Source organism: Tetrao urogallus (genome assembly GCF_951394365.1).
Source record: "Tetrao urogallus genome assembly, chromosome: 4".
Lineage (NCBI taxonomy): Eukaryota > Metazoa > Chordata > Aves > Galliformes > Phasianidae > Tetrao > Tetrao urogallus.
Genome location: NC_136817.1, coordinates 38,012,001 through 38,031,489, shown reverse-complemented (window position 1 = coordinate 38,031,489; position 19,489 = coordinate 38,012,001). Strand labels below are relative to the sequence as shown.

General features: G+C 38.3%; 1 protein-coding gene across 1 annotated transcript in view; it reads left to right on the top strand.

Annotated features, from left to right (window-relative positions):
• Positions 1 to 9,882: 9,882 nt before the first annotated feature.
• ENPEP (glutamyl aminopeptidase) overlaps positions 9,883 to 19,489 on the top strand; it is a gene marked incomplete at both ends in the record, with an annotated part of 31,309 nt that continues 21,702 nt past the window's right edge. The window contains 3 exons of the mRNA XM_079534111.1: positions 9,883 to 10,499; positions 15,151 to 15,292; positions 17,838 to 17,969. Of these exons, the coding sequence (XP_079390237.1) occupies positions 9,883 to 10,499; positions 15,151 to 15,292; positions 17,838 to 17,969 (891 nt within the window). The remainder of the gene's footprint in view (positions 10,500 to 15,150; positions 15,293 to 17,837; positions 17,970 to 19,489) is intronic.

Genomic DNA, 19,489 nt, shown 5'->3' with positions numbered 1-19,489 from the left:
TAGCTTATGAAAAACACATACTGAATCTCCAACTGTAGTGAGGTGACTCAGACTTCAGAACTTGTGCAGAGATACCCTTCTATGATAGTTAATTTGATATATAATTTTTATATAAACTTAACTAAGTAATATATCAGAGTTTTTTTATTCCTGTGCATCACTATAGCAGTGTATCTTCCTCAAAAAAATGTTATTCCCATTCAAAAAAGTGATATGGGGCTTAAGTTGCAGAAGAAAATTAAACAGATTGAACTTTACCTTACTGCTTTATTCATATACTTAATAAACAACTGTTTTTTTGAAAAAAATTAGGTAAGATCACTGTAAAACTATGCCAAGCAACTTGCCCTTTGTTGTTTTTGATCTTGGGACTGGCTCTGCAGATATAAAGAATGCTGTTGATTGCACCATAGATATGAGTTCTGATTATTCAACTGGATATTGCTCTGAGAGTTCAGTACGTGCTCTTCTCAGATAAGAAGATATTTCAATAGAGTTATTTTAACTCTTTTTTAAGTGTCATTTGAAGGTTTTTCACCAACAGAATAAAAGCCTGCTATGCAATAAGAATTGCATATTATATGAGCTATGTGTTAGACTACAAACAACCAAGAAAAATAGTGCTATCTATCTGCCTATACAGCTATGCTGATACAACTGTTCTATCACATCAAAGCATTCTCCCTTTTCATTTGTTAGTGCCCTACTTTTCTGTCATGTCTAATACCAACAAATTTACTCTCTCAGTAAGGACCAAATTTCTATCCTAAAACCATTAGGCTGCTTTTGAATGCAAGCATATAAATAGAAAAACATTCTGTAGGAAGAAGTGTCAATCAACCTGTGTCTAAATCTTCCCTTAAGACTTGGCAATAAACATAAGCCTGAAATGTCTTAGTTCTTGGTCTCTCAGAAGAGAATGGAAACATTATTGACTTCAGAAGTAGGCTGAAAACAGCATATACGAATATTACTATGTGTTCCTAAAAGACATAGTTCCTAAAGGACATAGGCTGAGAAGTTGTCTTTAATATCCATTTTCTTCTATCATGCTTGTTGGTATTTTTGTGGCTTATATTGTCAGAACTTCTAGGATAGGAAAACTCCTTCTAGAGGTAAAACAAACAAACAAAAGAAAAACTGCAAAACCCACACCCCAAAGTCAGAGGGGAAGAGTGAATTAAAATGAGAAAGGAAAAAAAGGCTTTGCAGGAAATACTTGGCTGTACAACAATATTCCATCCTATAAAACACTGATAGTTCAGCTCCTCCAGGAAAAGTGGAGACAGAAATCTTATAGATTTAAAAGTGAACTGGTACATAAAACCTAAACTCACCCAAGCTCTGATGATCAGCTCTGATTATCAGTGAAGATTCTGGACAAGGGATTAAAATCTTAAACTGGATTCAGATAGAGAAAGACACTATTTGGTTATTTCCAAGTCTAAGCCTCTATATTCAACACCAAATGGAGCCAAAAAGTATGCAGCTCCTTAACTGGTTTTAGAAGACAAAGTATTTTGATCATCTGTGAGATACGGAATTCCTGGATTTCATCGCTTTTGGTGTTGGTTTTTTTTCTGTGCAATCTTTACCAAGTGCTAAATTTTGCCTGTCTGTTATTTTATGCTCTTGGCAAGCTGTACTGCAGCATACGAGCTCAAATGTTATATGTCTGAAGAATCTAGCTGCCTTTATCCTTGTGTAGAGACTTTGATTACTTTGGTTGCTGTTGCTTATAATAAAAGGATCAAATTAGATGTGAGGAGTTAGCTGTCGGACAGTGAAATTTTACTCCCAGGTTAGCCTGGGTTTGCTAAAATAGGATTATTTTAGAACATTTCTGCGTGAAAAAATCTGGCTAGTAATTGCTTTGAAGGACATGACTCTCAAATAATACCAAGATAAAAATAAGTATCACTCATGTCAAATTCCTCCTCCTAACATGACACCCCCTTTCAGGCAAGCTTGCTAACTAGTCCTTTAGTGCATACACTTCATCATCCCTCACCAGTTTGTGAAGCTGAATAATTTTGGAACTTCCTTGGGAATCAGTCAATCTACTCTACTCCTAGTTTTGAAACCATCTGCTCTTCTAGGATTGGGCTGAGGAATTAATGCCCATAGCTTAGGGTTCCCAGCCTCTGGAATATTTTAACTTCAGAGGTGGATGGAATTACTAGGTTTTAGAGATCAAAATACTAAATAATGATACGACTAGGCATTTGTAACTACATAAACCTGTTACTTTAATATATCTTCTTACTCTGGTACAATGTCTTCAGGCTCTTCTAAGCCAACATTTATTTTGGAATTCCCCCCTCTGCTCTGTGATATCCCTTTACTCTAAAGGTCCCCCCTTTACTCCTTGACCTGCAGTTTACAAACAGAGTTTGCAGCTTCCAGAAAGTCAAGCACTTCACAAGCTCTCAAGGAGCTTCGTTTTCACAATCCCAAAAGACAAATATCTTTTGATGTTGGTAATTCTGTTACTTCACTGCATAAACAGATTGTAAGGATCCCACCCATACAAGTGACAGCAACAATGAGTGACAGTCTTGATGATGGATTCTTGATAGTTCTGCATGCCATGATCATCCAGAATTAAATGAGGTGGATGATCAGTTAGAAGTTTCATTTAATCAAGAAAACTCATTTAACTGTAGAGATTTAAGTCTTTCAGAGAGAAAGGTTTCCTACATAAATACCTACATAAATATTCTCTATCTCTTCTTATATCTACTTCAAACAAAATTCATTGATTAATTTCTTGCTTTTTACTTTTGTGCCCTTACCCCATCATTTTAGGATGCTCCCAATACTCCACCCATGTGACATAAGGGGTGAATCTCTATCTCATGCTCTACTCAACCTCTGTAGTGGCAGGGAGGTGAGGACTGATAAAAATTAAGCTAGTTCTTGAGAGAAAGATTCCATGCAGAGCAATATAGATTGAGTAAATGTGATTGAAGCTGCAAAGATGCAGCTTTTTCTATTTCCATTTTGCAGACAAATAGATTTGTTTCAAGGGGAACAAGGGAAGGTAAATATATATTTAATTGTTGACTTTCTTTCATCCTCTAATCTCAATTCATTTTCAAATACCTTAATATAAGCACAATCCCTACAAAGGAGAAAAAGGATTATTACTTTTTAATATGATAGCCAAATGAAAGTTCATGCCATTGCAATCGTTTTCTTTTATCAGTTTCATTGCTCTGGCTGAGAAAATGAAACCAAGGACAAATGCAGATGTAACAGACTTGCAAGCAACCTAAATACACACAGACAGAATTCCACTGACATTATAACTCCAACTGATTAAAAATTTTAACAGTTGTTTTCTCTACTGCTAACTTGTTTCCTTTTACAACAATCCTTTTGCACCAGAAATCACACCAGCAATTTTTCTGTGACTTGGCACAATTTCTGATATCTCTTCAGCAGCAAAGGGCCCCATGAATCTATGCAGCAGAAGAGATCGGGCCTTCTCAGTTCACTGTTATGTGTACAGTGGTTTGCACGAGGGGGTTCAGGAACAGCATCTGTGACCCCTCACTATGAATGCCACAGGTGTGATGCAAAATTACTAGGAAAGATTTTCTTCTAATCTGCATCAAACCCCTGCCTTTGAAAGTTGTATAAGTCTCCTAGATAGTATGGAATAGTCAAATTATCTTAATCTAACATCTACTATTTTTACAATTATCATATCCTATTGTTCTTTTAGCAGACTTTCAAGCACTGGCCTTGAGAGTGCACAAAGCTGTTAAGAGCACAGTTCCATGTTTTAATCTCTTCTAGTGATTAGAAGGATGGTTGATCTTTCTAGTCTGTCTTGCCAGTTAGCTTAATGCGTTTTTTAAGGTCCCCTCCAACCTAAGACATCTTACAACTTCTTTCATTTCCATGTTTCCATGTTGTTGTTTTTTTCAGTAAAATGAGAAACCCATAATTTGTTATATGTTAAAACACATCATCAGCTGATAATATATTTGCCACAGTAGACTCCATCACCTGCTCAGTGAAGCTAGTATGTTACTTGGGTTTAGAACTGTCATTGCATGCTGAGCAGACATCCTTACAGGCCTGGTTAATAGTTTCCTATTTATTTGGCCTCCAGACTCCCACTGCTTCTAGAAGAGGGAGACACATAAATGAGCCTGTCTTAAAGGTTAACATTTTCAAGCTGTGGCTAGTTGAGGTAGGAAGGAAATTTATTCCTCTGCTCCATTAAAAGTGCTTTTCTTCTTATGCCCTGCTACCTAGACATACGAGCAGATCAATATAGCTGTGTTAGATGACACAGCAATGTTCAACGGCAAAGGTGGCATCTCAGGGAACTGCAACTCTTATGAAATAGATTACAAGTATTTCCCTGAACTGCATGCAGGGGGAGAAGGTCTAAGGTATCACCCTCACTCATAAAGAAAAGAAAGCAAAAGGAAGCAAATTCCTAATGCTAGGTAGATAAAATGACTGCACAAGTTCATCTGTGGATTTCCTACTGAAAGTTTCACGTTTTCATGTGGGCCTTTCAGTCTCCCAGCATATTCTACCAGTTAAGTAAACACTGTAAATTCCCCTTTCCTATCGCTTTTCTTTTTTTTTTTTTCTTATTAGGAATTTGTTAAAAAGCTGTACTAAATGGCAGGAAGATGTCTTATTGAGACAGTTTGAGACAAATGTCCATATAAGTTTATTTGTATTTTGTTGATCAGTAGAACTCGCCTCAGGCCATTTTTAAAAAGGAAACTTCACATTGGAAGCTAGCTTTCCAATTGCAGAGCCATAACCTGTAACTTATTTAATAGCCAGTGTTGATAAGAAATACAGTTGTAAGGGGTAACTATAATAAAACACACTGGAACAAGTAAGGAGTAATCATATTTATCAGAATCCCACATTATGTTATGGCTTTGTATTAGATTAATGATTTGACTGAAAGAACCCAAGCAAGCTCATCTTGTTAGAAAGGCAGTAGATGATTAAGTAACACTTCAGAGCAAAGCAAATTGAGTCTCAGCTGCCTTCTGAACACAAAGTATATAGGATGATGATCATGTTTCAGGACATAGAATCCAAATCCAGAAATTTGAAACAGAGGGGGGGGGGGGGAGGGAAGCAATTCACAGTTGCATTCACTTCCTTCTGAGAAGGCATTGAGATAAACCCTTTCAGCCTTGATACAAATGAGAAGTAATACATCCATCACGAGCCTGCTAGGGGAAACAAGCAGAAGGGATGGTGAGACTGAAAGCAGCAGGGGGTAACACCCTCCTTCTGAGGTTCCACAGCTGTCAATATAGCGCAACTAAGGCCAGCTGTCAAAGGTTTTACTGGGGGAAACAGTTGTAACTGTACAGCCAAATGTACCTCTCAAACCAGCTTGAAACATTTGTATTTCCACACAACACAAACCTGAGAGTTAAAAACTGTCAATGAAAAAGCTGAGTGAAGCAAGGATCACTCTAAGCCAGCAGTTACTAAGATCTTTCTGGGGGATTCATAATTGCTAGATGATATTCAGAGCTGAATATGGAGACAAGATTAATCATTACAGGCATAAGAAAATAAAGCATAAGGGAATTACTTCTGGTACAATTCACTTCTGACCTGGGGGAACGTCACAGTTTCACATCTCTCATGTTTTGAATGTTCATGGGGGTAAGGAGCCACAGAGGAGAAGTCTACAAGTGCAGTTCTGACAGAAAGCAGTCACTAAAGAAGATTGCTTCATGCTTTCTTTTTTCTGCAACTATGGATTTAATTAAGAGTGTTGGTTTAGTGTAAAGAGAGCCAAATTGCTCCTGATGGAGGCAAAGAGGCTCCATTTATTACAACAACCCATAATTTCATAGCTGGGGCAGCTCAGGGACAGGCAGGAAATCAGAGGTTCTTTGATTCTGCTGCCCTCATATCGTCTTAATGTCTCTGGACACAGGGAGCAAAGATATCCTTGGCATAGGCCCAATAAGTACTTCGTGTTATTCCAAGGATGGACTTGGCTTGGGGGAGTTTCATTTGTTGTGATTTGTTGCAGAATTTGATTTTTATTATTATTTTTAATATACTTTGTTTATTTCCATGTCTTTGACACTTTCCAGAGCAGCTCTTTGCTCATTGTTGGTTTAAATCAAGGATTTCCTGGGTCTGTGTCACTTCTCCCTGAAAGCCTTCAGCAGGCCCATGCTAACGCTGTTCTTGGCAGTCACCTGTGGAAATCTTATTCCATTTTCTAATCTTAAAATTGGAAATGCTCTTGGAAAAGAGAAGCTTACCATTTAGAGAATAAAATTTAGGATGCATTTACATTCCTGGCAGTTGTCTGAAAAGATGTTTGGATGTTGCTCCTGTAGCGATGTACATGTCCCCACCAGCAATGTCAAGACAGAGCAGGGTGACATTATACTCTTCTTTTTCAGGTAGCCAAAGGGGCTGGGCTAAACTTGTGCAGTAATTCCAGTTCAGATGGAGAACTAAATCCTAACTCAAGGTGAAACTGCTTCAATTAAAAATCACAGGATCACAGAATCACAAAAAATCAACATGAAAGAAATGTCTAGTATTGTCTAGGTGACTAATAATATTGTTTTAAACCCTTTCCAGTTCTCTAGAAATTAAACTAAGCCAATTTGTAGCCCTCCAGTGTTAGACAGCACTTGCTAATTTTGAAATAGACATGCTAGTAGTTTATGCAGAAGTGGCTTGGGGTGAGCTTTCTTGTCACTTTCTGTATTCATCATCTTATACAAGCAAAAATATCTTCAGCATTTTGATGAGGGGCCATGGTGCTCATCTGCATGATATCCTCTCTGGAGAGGCAGATGATCCAGATAGGGTAAGCCAAGGCTGGAACATTGGCACTTCCTTTGAGCACTCTGTCCTTCTTTATTGCTGCTGTGGAACTAACAGTTCAAGCCTCATCCATCCTTGGAAATGTGTATTGGGTCATTGCTACCTAGATGTCTTGGCATCTACACAGCTTAGCACAGCTGCTTGCTGTTTCTTCTCTCACTGCACCATAGTGCCAGCTAGGAACAAAGCATATTTCCAATGCAGAAGAGATCAGCCTACACTTAAACTATCACTATCAGAAACGCATTACACTTGTTTTTGGCTAGAACTAGGCTTGAATCTCAGTTTTTGTAAAGAGATCAATACTGAGTGTGTGTATAACTGCTACTGCTCTCAGTTGGCAGAAGACACCAATAATCTCTATTACTTGTCGAGCTAATACATTTGTCACTCCTCATTAGCTTGTAATAGCTTTTACTGCTACTGTTTTTTTTAAGGCCTAGGATGGAAAATACATATATTTTTACTACTTAGGAACAACTCATCTAGATATGTTTCCTAGCTCTTCCTGGAGGAGGTAATTTTTAACAGTGGAGAAAAATGCAAGACTCTTCGTAATTAAAATAAATAGCTTGTTCTGCAAACCATAGGCTTAGATAGCATTTTTAATCTTCAAATTAAAAATGTAACAAAAAACCTCTTGACTATGGAGGATGAAAATCAGACTGATGTAAAAAGTATGCTTGAAATCAAGACACATTTAATATCTCATCATTTATGGTCTGTTTTGGCTTAAGATGTCTTATTTAAAATCTATTCTCTTTCTGTTTCCATGTCATCTTCAATCAGAACAAAACAAAGGCAGAAATGGTTTTAAATGTTAAGATCATGATCTTCAGTGCTGGCTTTGTTGCTAGAAGTTAAACTCTTACCCAATCCATTAAAGGGCATTGGTTTCCCTTGTCATATCTAGTTTTGATCATGAGAAAGAAATGGGAAACAATAAAACCAGATATAATAAGAAACAGATTTCAGCTTGTTTTTTTTATTATTATTATTTTATTGGTTTTTCACTTTTGAAAATATTTGAGTAAGAGTTAACTTGATGGTCTGAAAAAAAGGAAAAAAAAAAGACCTTTTCTCAATTCATGATGGAAAACTTTGCCTTTAAAACAATAAGCTATATAAATAGTAATGTGCTATAAGAATGCTGATGTGGATGAGGTGGCATAAGATCCTGGTGGCAAGCTGGCAATATTTCAAAGGGAGACTTACAAAGTTTGCAAGCAGATTCATTTCTAAAAAGACAGTACAGACTGGGATGAAGTCTAGCCTGGATAGGCTCCTTTCCTGAGCTAGTTTGTCTCACTGAGTATGTACGTTCACTGAGTCCAGGTCCTGAATTTCCCTGTGCTTGTGAAAATTTATCTGTCTTGAAAGAAAAAAGAAGGAAGGAAAGGAAGGAAAGGAAGGAAAGGAAGGAAAGGAAGGAAAGGAAGGAAAGGAAGGAAAGGAAGGAAAGGAAGGAAAGGAAGGAAAGGAAGGAAGGAAGGAAAGGAAGGAAGGAAGGAAGGAAGGAAGGAAGGAAGGAAGGAAGGAAGGAAGGAAGGAAGGAAGGAAGGAAGGAAGGAAGGAAGGAAGGAAGGAAGGAAGGAAGGAAGGAAGGAAGGAAGGAAGGAAGGAAGGAAGGAAGGAAGGAAGGAAGGAAGGAAGGAAGGAAGGAAGGAAGACAAAAAGAAACAAAAAAGTGTCTAAATAGTCAGAGAATTGTAACTGATATGAAGAGCAGTGTTATCTGTCCCCTTACAAACTAGGATAGGAGACATGAAGCCAAACAGATGTGTCTGGTTTAAAATCTTCTGAAATGGGTTCTGTAAGCGGAGGAAAAGGGTTAAGAAAATTGAAGTTTCCATTCTACTTTGTTCTCCTTCTGTTCAGTGCAAACAAGGTCAAGACCTGTGCAGATTGGTGTTGCATTAGCAACACCTTGCTTGCAGGCTTAGCAAGGCATTCCTTACAACATGGTTTTCCAGACAGAACTGGACTCTATTCAATTAGTTTGTTTCAACAAAGTACTACCCTATGATGGCATGCAGTAAATGCTGAATTAGATCTTCAGTGAATAAATCACATAAGTGCATATTTAGAAGTATCTCCCTCAGCAAGCATTCACAGGCAGCACCACAATTGCACTGAACAGGCATATCCCAGGCTGCCTGAGAGTGCGCACAGCAATGAGCAATCTCCTGGAAAATTGGCCCTATGAGAAAAGGAGAAGAATTGGACATATTTTAAAGTTTAAAGTTGGTGATCAAGATTGACCATCCCATTGTGCATTCTTCTGCCCATGACTGCCTCAAATTCCTCAACAAAGGTAAATGAGCCTAGAAAGGAGAATGGTTGAAACTGCCTTGAAAGATGTATGTGATTTTGCTGGATTTTTGAGACTTTGGAGATGTCATTTCACAAACTATTAAGGGGAAGTTCGAGGAAATCTTTGCTAGTAAAGGAAAAAAAAAAAAAAAACCTAATCATAAAAACCCAAACAACACATAGCTCAGAAGACCAACAAAAAACAAACAAAAAAAAAAAAAACAAAAAAAACAAAGTAGTGGCAAAGGTTGAGACTTTGGAGCAGTTACACCTCTAGCTGTGAACCCCTTCAGAAAGCTGCTGACAGAGCTTTGGCATCTGATCATCTCCTAACTGCTGATTAACATAGCACTGTTTTATATTTAACTCAGGCCAGTGCAGGAGGGGCTGGGGGTGGGGTTGTGTTGCTTAAAAGGGGAGTGCAGTAGGAACAATGTTCTTCTGTGTTGGTTCCCTCGGTCTCTCTGCCCCGCTGCATGCCTTTTGATCATTCATGTTTCCTCTAAATGCATGTTTCCTCTAAATGCATGTTATCTTTAATTAATTGAGTGCCTTGTGGAAAGCAAGGTGGGAGAGACAGACAGAGAACAGCTACAGCTACACAATTAATGTGCAACCCAAGTCTGCTAGTTTACTGAAAGTAAGTGCTGAAGTGACTTATAAGCTTTAAATGATTCATGTTTTGCTCTGAGAACAGACCTGGGAGCTGAGATGGAAGGCATGGATTTTGAGGATAAGAAGTCCAAGAAGTACTGCATCAAGACAAAGCACGTGGCTATCATCTGTGGCGTTGTTGTTGTTGTAGGTCTTGCTGTGGGTCTTGGTGTGGGATTGAGCAAATCCCAGCAATCTCCAGAGTATACAGACCAGCCGGATCAGCAAGCAACTTCTCCTCCCACTGTGGATGCAGGTCCCTGTCCTACTAGAAGTGATGATTCTGGAGACTGGATAAATTTCAGGCTACCAACCTATGTGAAGCCTGTCCACTATGACCTGGAAATGAAGCCTGAGATGGAGACAGACATTTACACTGGGACAGTCAATATTTCTATTGCTTTGGAACAATCTACCAGCCACCTGTGGCTCCACCTGAGGGACACCAAGATTACAGAAATGCCTACACTCAGGAAATCCTCAGGACAGCAAATTGCTCTGACTGACTGTTTTGAGTATGAAACACAAGAATACATAGTGATGAAGGCAGAAGCGGAACTTACTGTCACTGATGAAAGTGATCCCTATATACTCACCCTGAAGTTTCAAGGCTGGCTGAATGGTTCCCTGGTTGGCTTTTATAGGACCACCTACACTGAGAACGGAGAGACTAAGTAAAGCAGATTTTATTTTATTTATTAAACTTTATTCTCTATTCCTGCTTTCTAAGACCTGCTCTTTTTCTGTGTCAGCTTCGCAAACTTGTCTCTCACCAACTTGCTGACATTTCTGAGCTGTTCTTTCTCATTCCCCTAAGGAAGATGCTGTATTTAAACCTTTTGGCTGTTGACAAGAGTGGGCAAGAGAGCTGGGGGCTTTATTTATTATTTTCAAACTACCAGTCCAAGGTTGTGCTTGAGATTTGCAGAAGGCTCCCTCAGAGAGACAGAGACACTGAGGCCTGTTTTTTATCTCTGTAGTCCAATAAATAGAATATGGCTCTCACCACTCTCTCCTGTCATTCCCCAACGTAATAGTTTTGGTGTGAAACACTCTTGTGATAGTTTTCCTGACATAGTGCTTCCTTGATGTTGCAAGCTTGAGGAATGTCTAAATTCTGTCATTCCTGCAGCTGGTTTAAATTATGAGTTAGGGAGATCCAAACTATGACGATTATACTAGACTTGGAGTTTCTGTGCTCCATATCCCCCTTTTTTTTTTTTTTTTTTTTTTTTTAGGAGCATTTAAACCTCATTTCAATTCCCAGATTTGAAATGCTTCAGGGGGATCCTGAAAAAGCTATTGTTCATGTTGAGGCAGTCCTTCTCAGTATATAGAGAGGACACAATGCCACCCATTTTACAATACTTACATTTCTGACATGATTTATTCCAGCCTTTACATTTAGAAGATAAACTTGGCTAGACTCTCCTAGGGCCCTCTAGCAAGCCATAAAACCATGGTCTGTTTTCCAGACACTTGTTTGCCCTCCTGGGACAATGGTGTCATGTGTGAGAGTTGCATCAGTTCCATACAGCTGCTGGCAGGCAACACTGAAAGCAGCAGCAGTGATTGGCACCAGCAGCAGCAAATCCAAGAGGCAGAGGAAAAAGCAAGCACTCATTTTTTATATGTAAACATGGGTTATCAGATCTGGGAAGCAATCATGTGGAGAACAGTATGAAACCCCACCAATTCTTCTCTTGCTCCTCCAACTACTACCTCAGTGTTGTTCTGATTCAAAGTTGCCTTGATTTTATACAGTGAGCAACTAACACCTTCACAGCAGTTTTAAAGTGTAACCTGTTAGAATTTTTATAAACTAGGGTATGCTACTTCCATCTTGTTGAAGAAAACCTTGATATTGGGTGAATTATCCCATGTTTGTCACAACAACAGAACAGCAGGACCAGAATGCAGGTCTCCTGAGTCACAGAGCAGTAAGGCGATTGTCCATTCCTCAGACAGTGTAGAAAGACAAGGACCAAGCATCTAAGGGTAGAAAGAAAGGAGATCTTAATGATCTAAAAAAAATCTTACAAAGTGAGTATACTTCATTGAGCTCCTACTCCTCGACCTTAGCAAGAAGTCTGAAAATGCTCAAGACAAAAAGGAAGGTGTGTGAGGTTGTTTCTTAAGCTTGACAAGGACTCTAATAGGAATGTGTGAATGCTGATTTCTGAGATGCTTTCAACATGGTTAAGTTTAAGTAGACTGTCTCTGAGGCAGAAGAGACCATGTACATGCTAGTGGTAAGTACAGCTTTGAAATGAGAGCAACCACCATCCAAATTTCAAGCTGCTACTATTTGGCAGCAGGGTCGGACTTGAAGATCTTAGAAGTCTCTTCCTGCCTACATGATTTTATGACAGGTTAAGGAAGGATGGTGAGGAAAATGTTTTCTTACTTATTAAAAATGTGTTTTGCCTTGGCTTTCTACTCAAACCCAGTGATGACTAGCATTAAATTTTTCTTGACATTTGCCTGAAGCAGATAATTACCCTTGAAAAATTTCAACCCAAATGGGTACAAATTGGATCAGGTGATAGCAAATTTCAAGGAAATCCACTAACAGTGGATGCAAGAGAAAAGGGAGCTGAGGTGAAAATCAGAGCCAATTGTAATTAACCTATGCCCCCAGCCTTTCTGGGACAGTATGAGAAGCAGTGGGACCTTCTGAGAAAATTAGTGGTCCTGGAAGTCAGCTTCCAGGATAGAGCTATCAATTTGTAAGGACAAAGGTTTGCCAAAGCATTGCTGTAATGCCTTTTGTTTACAAAGTGGGCAGAAGTCCAGACTCTTCTGTTGCTTAGATTCAAATCTCCCATCATGTTTTGTGGAAAACATGTAGGTCTGTGATGAATGTGCCTGCAAGTCTAGGAACCTTGAAGTGGATTTGCAGATACCTTGGAAACACAGCTGCTTAAACTGACATGGAAAAGCAGGTAGGGAACAGGAGAGCAGAAACTTTGAGAGTGAAGGTTTCAGGCATAGACCTGCCTAGATTCTCCTGAGGGTGCCTGAATCCAGTTGTAAGCACTGAAGTCTTTTCCTAAAACTACTCTTTTGTCTCTGGGCACTTCGTTCCCCACTGATGAAAGGGGAATGTCTTCGCCTATTAAAAATAATGTAGTAAGTATAAATATATCACAACTGTGTTGTTTTCAGATACTGGGGAAAGGCACAAGAGTTTTTGTATTATTGATTCTTCTAACTCACCAGCTCCTGTCAGTGAATGTGCTAAAATCTTCTGTTATTTTTGCATAGATATTACAGAAATAGAAACATGTCAAGACATCTGATTTTGATTTGACATTGCTATTTGTGGCAGTTTATGGTTTCTTTTTCATAGGAGTTCTATCTGTCCTTCATAAGAGTGGAACAAGAAGCTCGTAAATGAATACTCAGTTGGTCACATCTCTAACATATAAGAGGATCTGCATTTAGAACTTTATTGATTAGAGAAAGGCAATATTTTGTTGTTGTTATTGTAAGGAAGTGACACTCCTGCCTCTGGCTCAGAAGCAATATTTTCTCGAAAGAAGCAATGAATATGAACTTAAGGAAAGGCTGGTAGAAAAAAACAAAACATAACAAAACAACACACCTCATTTAGCTCAAGGGGGGAGCTTTATATACTAAAACCTTGTGTTTTGGAATAATAATTGGGAACAACAGCTGGATGCAATCTCAGATCTTCATTCCTTATTACTACTGTATTTACAACTGCTACCTCCAGTTCATATTTAAAGTTCTGAATATCAAAAGCAAGTAGAAGGGTGGAAGCCACCATGCAGAGAAAAAAAATCTTATCTAAGGTCTACATAACACAGTTTGAAAGGAAATTGCATCATCACATGTTTTTAGTGCTACTTCTGTGCAGGCCATATCCTGGATTTCTCATATAGAAACAGCAGTGCTGAGATTTTGCAATGCTGATATCTGTTTGCCTCCACAAATATATGAGGATAGATAATCACCTTCTAGATCAAAAAAGCTATCATAGTGTCATCAATCTTTAGGAACAAGATATAAATGTGCCAAGATATATAGCCAAATTTTTAAGCAATAGATGTGAAGCGTTGTCCTGAGGACTTGGCAGTTAATTTCATTGTGAAATAGCTTTCTAATCCAACCAAAAGTAAAGAGTGAGATCAAACAGTTTACCAAGCAAGTGAAATTCTACTGAGACTGAAGTTAAGGTGAATGTTCATCATGCTTTCTGACCATTAACTTTAGTTACTATTCCAGTGAGCATAAATGGTGAAAATGCAAATCTTATCTCCAACAGGCTTGTAAATGAACCTTGTTGCTTTAAGTTCCTAATGATCAGTTTAGTATTTAAGCAACACAGAGAAAAGCCAAAGGCAACAGAAAAATTGAAAGTTTGGTTGTAAAGTGAGCCTGTAGTCTAACTGCAGATCTGTAATTTACGATGTACACTTTTAATTACTTTTTGGAAAGAAAAACTACCTTAACGTATTCAGAGCAGCTGTAGAATTGCTGTCAGAAAATGCCCAACATTCCAGATTAATTAAAGAAGCATCTGCATTCTCTTTCACCATTAATCACTGGAGAACACACTCTGCCACTGAACAGTTCATTAATGGGGGAGTCTAATGCCACTGTGAGAAGCAAGCATACAATACGAACTTTCATAACCTTCACCTTATTTTTTTCCATGGCTCCTTATTTCCTCCAGCAGTTTTTGCAAAAGTGAGATATCTTTCTAAACTCACCCTACCACAGTGAACACAGCGTAAGTTCTGTGCTAGGATGTTTACCTAGACTTTCCATGCTTTCCCCAGCAGTTTTCTTATTGGAGTCAGGCAAATGTAACAGCAGCAGGAGATAAATGTATTTGGTAACTATAGAGAAAGAAACACATAGGCAGGGTGAGATTTCAAGGGCACTTAGGAAAGTGTCTTCCTGGAGATGTTCAACACTCCAATCGCAAGATTGGTGCAGAAAACAGTGGGAATGCTCAACAGAAAGGTGAGCAAATTTTTTACCACCTGGAAGGGGTCATTTGTCTCTTATTTCTGGCTCCTGAAAATATTCCTTGAAGAGTAATTGTCTTTAATTTTTGCTTTAAACCTAGAGGATGTTGATGACAGATTTTGTGGTACACATGTTCCACTAGCCTATATGGTGTTAACTTGTGCATTTGTGATATCACTTATTTTTATGAATGGGCAAGTACACAAAAATATTTGTATTTGGTTTTAGTTCATGAAGTTACTAAATACTTATGCATTGCAGATAAGATTCAGAAAGTATGCAGCCAAGGCTTAGAACAATCTGCCAATCTGTTGTTTGTTTAAGGAGCATTGCAGCTACTGATCATGAGCCAACAGATGCACGGAAATCATTTCCTTGCTTTGACGAGCCCAACAAAAAAGCAACTTACAATATATCTATCATCCATGAAGACACATATGGAGCACTTTCAAACATGCCAGTACAGGTATGTATTTCCCAACTCTACTGCCTACAGGGAATCATTCCGTAAAGCCAGGGGATCACGAAGCCTTTGTATGTTTACAGACTCTACCAGCTAAACACAGTAAAACAAATGGTTAATAAATATTCCATAAAATACAAGTGGTTGTTTGGTTAGAAATCCCAGCAGCCAGTCAGCACACTACATAATACTAAGGAGCCACATTCAAAGCAGATATGACATACATCTTGTCTTTAGCTAGCTGGCCCTTTCCTCAGATAGTCTAGATGAGTAACCCCTACTAAGCATATGCAGGTAGTGGCAGGTTCTTCAGTCAAACCAGGTGGACTCTGAGAAGAAATACTCAGGAATACAGCGGCTTCCTTTGTGGGGAGTCCCATAATAATCAGTAACTACATAATGTTACAAAGCAAAGACTTGCTGATCACAACCACGTGGCAAAGGAAACCATTAGCAGGAAAGTCTAGTACTGTTACGCTTAATATCACAGAATCTAAAAATCCCTCTCAGCTCAGGGCTATGGACACTTGTCAGTCCACCCCAACAGTAATTCTCTAAATAATCTATTTCTGGAACTGCTGCATCAAATTCCAAGCTTGGAATGAAATTCAGTGGCATCTATATCTGGGCACTCTAGAAGAAGACTGAATGGCTTTCAGCAGAGACAGCTTCAAATGAATAGCTTAACTGAATGCGTAGTCCAGTGTGCAATTTCTAATGAATGTATTCTGAAGTGGGAGATAAAGTGCCAAGTACAAACAGAAAAGGAGAAAAAAAAACCACAAAAAAACCACCCACCAGCTTCCAGCCTTGGAGCTGTTGACATTTGCATCTTTCCAACCGCTCCCCATCCAAAATACAAAGGTCTGCTTTGCTGTGTACTGTTTTACTTAAGGAGTTGCCCAAATCTTAACTATGCACTTGCAGTGCAGCTGAGAGAACTATAACCAGTCTGACACAGCAGAGACTCACAGACCTCTTGCAAATTTAAATCTCCAACCTATTGTTATTAAAAATATTTTTAAGATACCTAAAAGAGAAACAGGTGCTTTGGCAAGCAGCACATGTGAAAGGAGAGCATTTATGGTAGCTTTCCTTAAAGACCTCAGATAAGTGAGGGCACCGGCAAGGGATGTAAGGGCGTAAAACCAGATGTTTTCAAGATTTAGTAGCTTTTGAGATTTACTTTAACTCTTAAAGTGTAGATCTTGTCCCTAATACAAACATTAAGCTTTCAAAGGGCTAGGTACCACTTGTTAATTAATTTGCTAAAATCCAAATACAGGCAGGGAAACATGATGCTGCGTTCATCCTAGGGTTTGACTAAAAGACAACAGCAGGACCATTTTTCACTTGGTCAGATTAGAAGGTCAGTTGCTCAGGGACGAGGGATCTCCGGAGAATCAGTTCAATAGACATAGACACAGGTGTCACATAGACACATAGTGCACAGGACACATTGTACATTATGTATTCATAACAGCTTCGGTTGTATAGAGCTTTATAATCCATGTGGCAACGTCAATTCAGCAAAGTCAGGACCATGTACAGTTCATTTTTATTTCTCAGAGGAGTGAATTTTGTTTAACTTTTTTTCAGTGAGACCCTGACTTTGTTGAAGGCAGAAAATACAGTAAATCGGAGTCCAATAGTGAAAAGTAGATTGTGAATATATCTGTGAAAAAAAAAAAAATTACTCATGAAATCACATTAGTGGTAACATCCAGTTTGTATGCTTCATTTCCATTGCATTTATAACAAATGAACCTTATAAAGTACTGAATCTCCAATAGACTAGTGCCTTTTATATATTTTGCCTTTCTCCTATTTTAGTCATCCAGAGGATCCAGAGGATAACTTTTAGTCATCCAGAGGCTCAAAAAATTATCAGACTGTTCATAGTAGATAATGGATAGCAGAAATTAGTATTCAGAAAATGAATCGCATAAAAAACATTTATGAATTTGTTCATGCAGTTCAGCCGAGAAAACCTAGAGTGCTTTTTAATTAATATACGAAATAAAAGCTACTATCATGTCTTAAACAACCCACCAATTATCAGTGCTAACAAGTTCAAGATTTATTAGTGCAGACTTTAACCTAACTAACATCTCTGCACTCCCTGATGCCTACATGTTGCACAGATTTAAAAGAGGACAGAATCCAGCATTTCTTCTGACATGTCCATAGGGATATTATTTTATGCAACTATTTAAAGATTTTAAAAAATTTAAAGATGCATAAACTTTCAATAACAAAACATATTGAAATACAGTGTAAAACTCCTGCTGGCAAAATTCCTATGCATGTGAATGATTTCAAATCATTGTTGCAAAATTAGAATCAGGTAAACTTATGTAACAGAGAAAAACAGTTTATTTTTGTGTATTTTGTCTGTTCTCATGCCATCAGAAATGGGATGCCAAAAAGAGGTAAATTTGCAGAGGTGATTTATCGTATCTATGTAGTCTTATCCCTCATAAAAACATTATACTTTCTTTTGCATATGTTTGCAATTTCAGACTCAATTCATTTTTCATTTCTGCAGGAAACTGTATCACTGGGTAATGGCTGGAATCGGACAACTTTTCAGAAGTCAGTTCCCATGAGCACTTACTTGGTATGCTTTGCAGTGCACCAGTTTGAGTGGGTAGAGAGAAGATCTAATAGCGGAATACCTGTAAGTTCTATTACAGAGCAAACAACAATTCAGATGACAGATATACTGTAATTTGCACTTTTATTTGTAATGAATCAGCTCTTTTTATAACATAAGCAGGATTTTTTCCTTTCCTATAGTGTATTTTACATGGTAGATCAAACTAAGTGTTCACAGTGGTCCCTCCAGGCTTCTTTGGCCCCAATGGATTCCTCTAGAGTTTAGCTATTTCAAAAACAAGAATTTCACAGCTGTAGAACCATAGCATTATTTGGATTGGAAGAGGCCCTCGAGATCAAACTGAACACCAGTTCCCATCACTAAAGGATGCCCTTACTGCCACATTTACATGGTTACTAAATATTCCGAGGATGAGGCCTCCACATCTTCCCTGGGCAGTCCATCCAACACTTGACCACACTCTCCCTGAAGAAATTCTTCCTAATGCCCAATATAAACTGTCCCTGGTGCAACTTGAGACACTTTCCTTGTGTCCTATCCTTCGTCACCTGAAAGAAAACTGAAGAGAACTTCTGTAGAAAGTTTTAGAAGTTGTTCAGTGTTGTAGAAAAAAAAATGCAAAAAGAATTGCTAAAGACAAATGCTGAATAAGGCAGAAAACTTTGCTTTCTAGATATAAAAATTCACTTACTAAGTGCTCATCCATGCCACGCTCCAGATTATGGAAGATTATGGATTTGCTTAGCTGAGCAATGAGATATTCAGATCTGTTGACTGTTGGGAAGAACATTCCATAGTTTGCTATATAAACTGTTAGCAACAAATCATCTAATGGAAAGTATCCACAATCCATATATTTCTGTCATAAACAATAGCATGTAACTCACTCACGATACGTTATTTAAAAACTCTGCCATCGTTCCTGAAAATCATTTCCCTAGCAAAGACCTCAACAGAATCCATGGTGGAAAACATGCCCACAGCTGGAAACAACTCTCCTGATCTAATTATCTGTCAGGTACCAAATATCTGCTTTGGAAATAACAGAAGAGATTACAAGAAGAGATTTGAAACTCAAAATCAGTTCTACTGCACACTGAAGGTTTGGAACCCATTAATATGAATCAGTTAGTGGACTGAAGACTGCTAAATTGGGTAAAGAGCTTACTGAAGTAGAAATTACAGATTGTAATTGCGAACTGACCCTGAGGGAAATCCCTTGGCTGGGATGGATTCCCAATTGAATTTCATAAGCTTTTTTTGGTTTCTATTTATTTATTTATTTATTTTTAATTCCCTTCCTATTTCTGATCACTTTCTCATCCTTCCATTGGAGGAAGTGTAATTTCATGGTATTGAGACCAATGTGTTGTCAGGCTCAAAGAAGGCTCCTAGTGTAGGGTAGCTCCTTTGCTCAGTTGGGATCCTAAATGTCTGGCTGTTAGACAGGACCGAGGAGTAAACAAGCCACACAAACACAGCCAGAAGAATGTGGCCCATTTATAAGAGACAAAGAGCCTACAAAAAGATGTACCAGCTATCCCAAAGCCAGAAAATTCACTCAACACCACAGACATTCA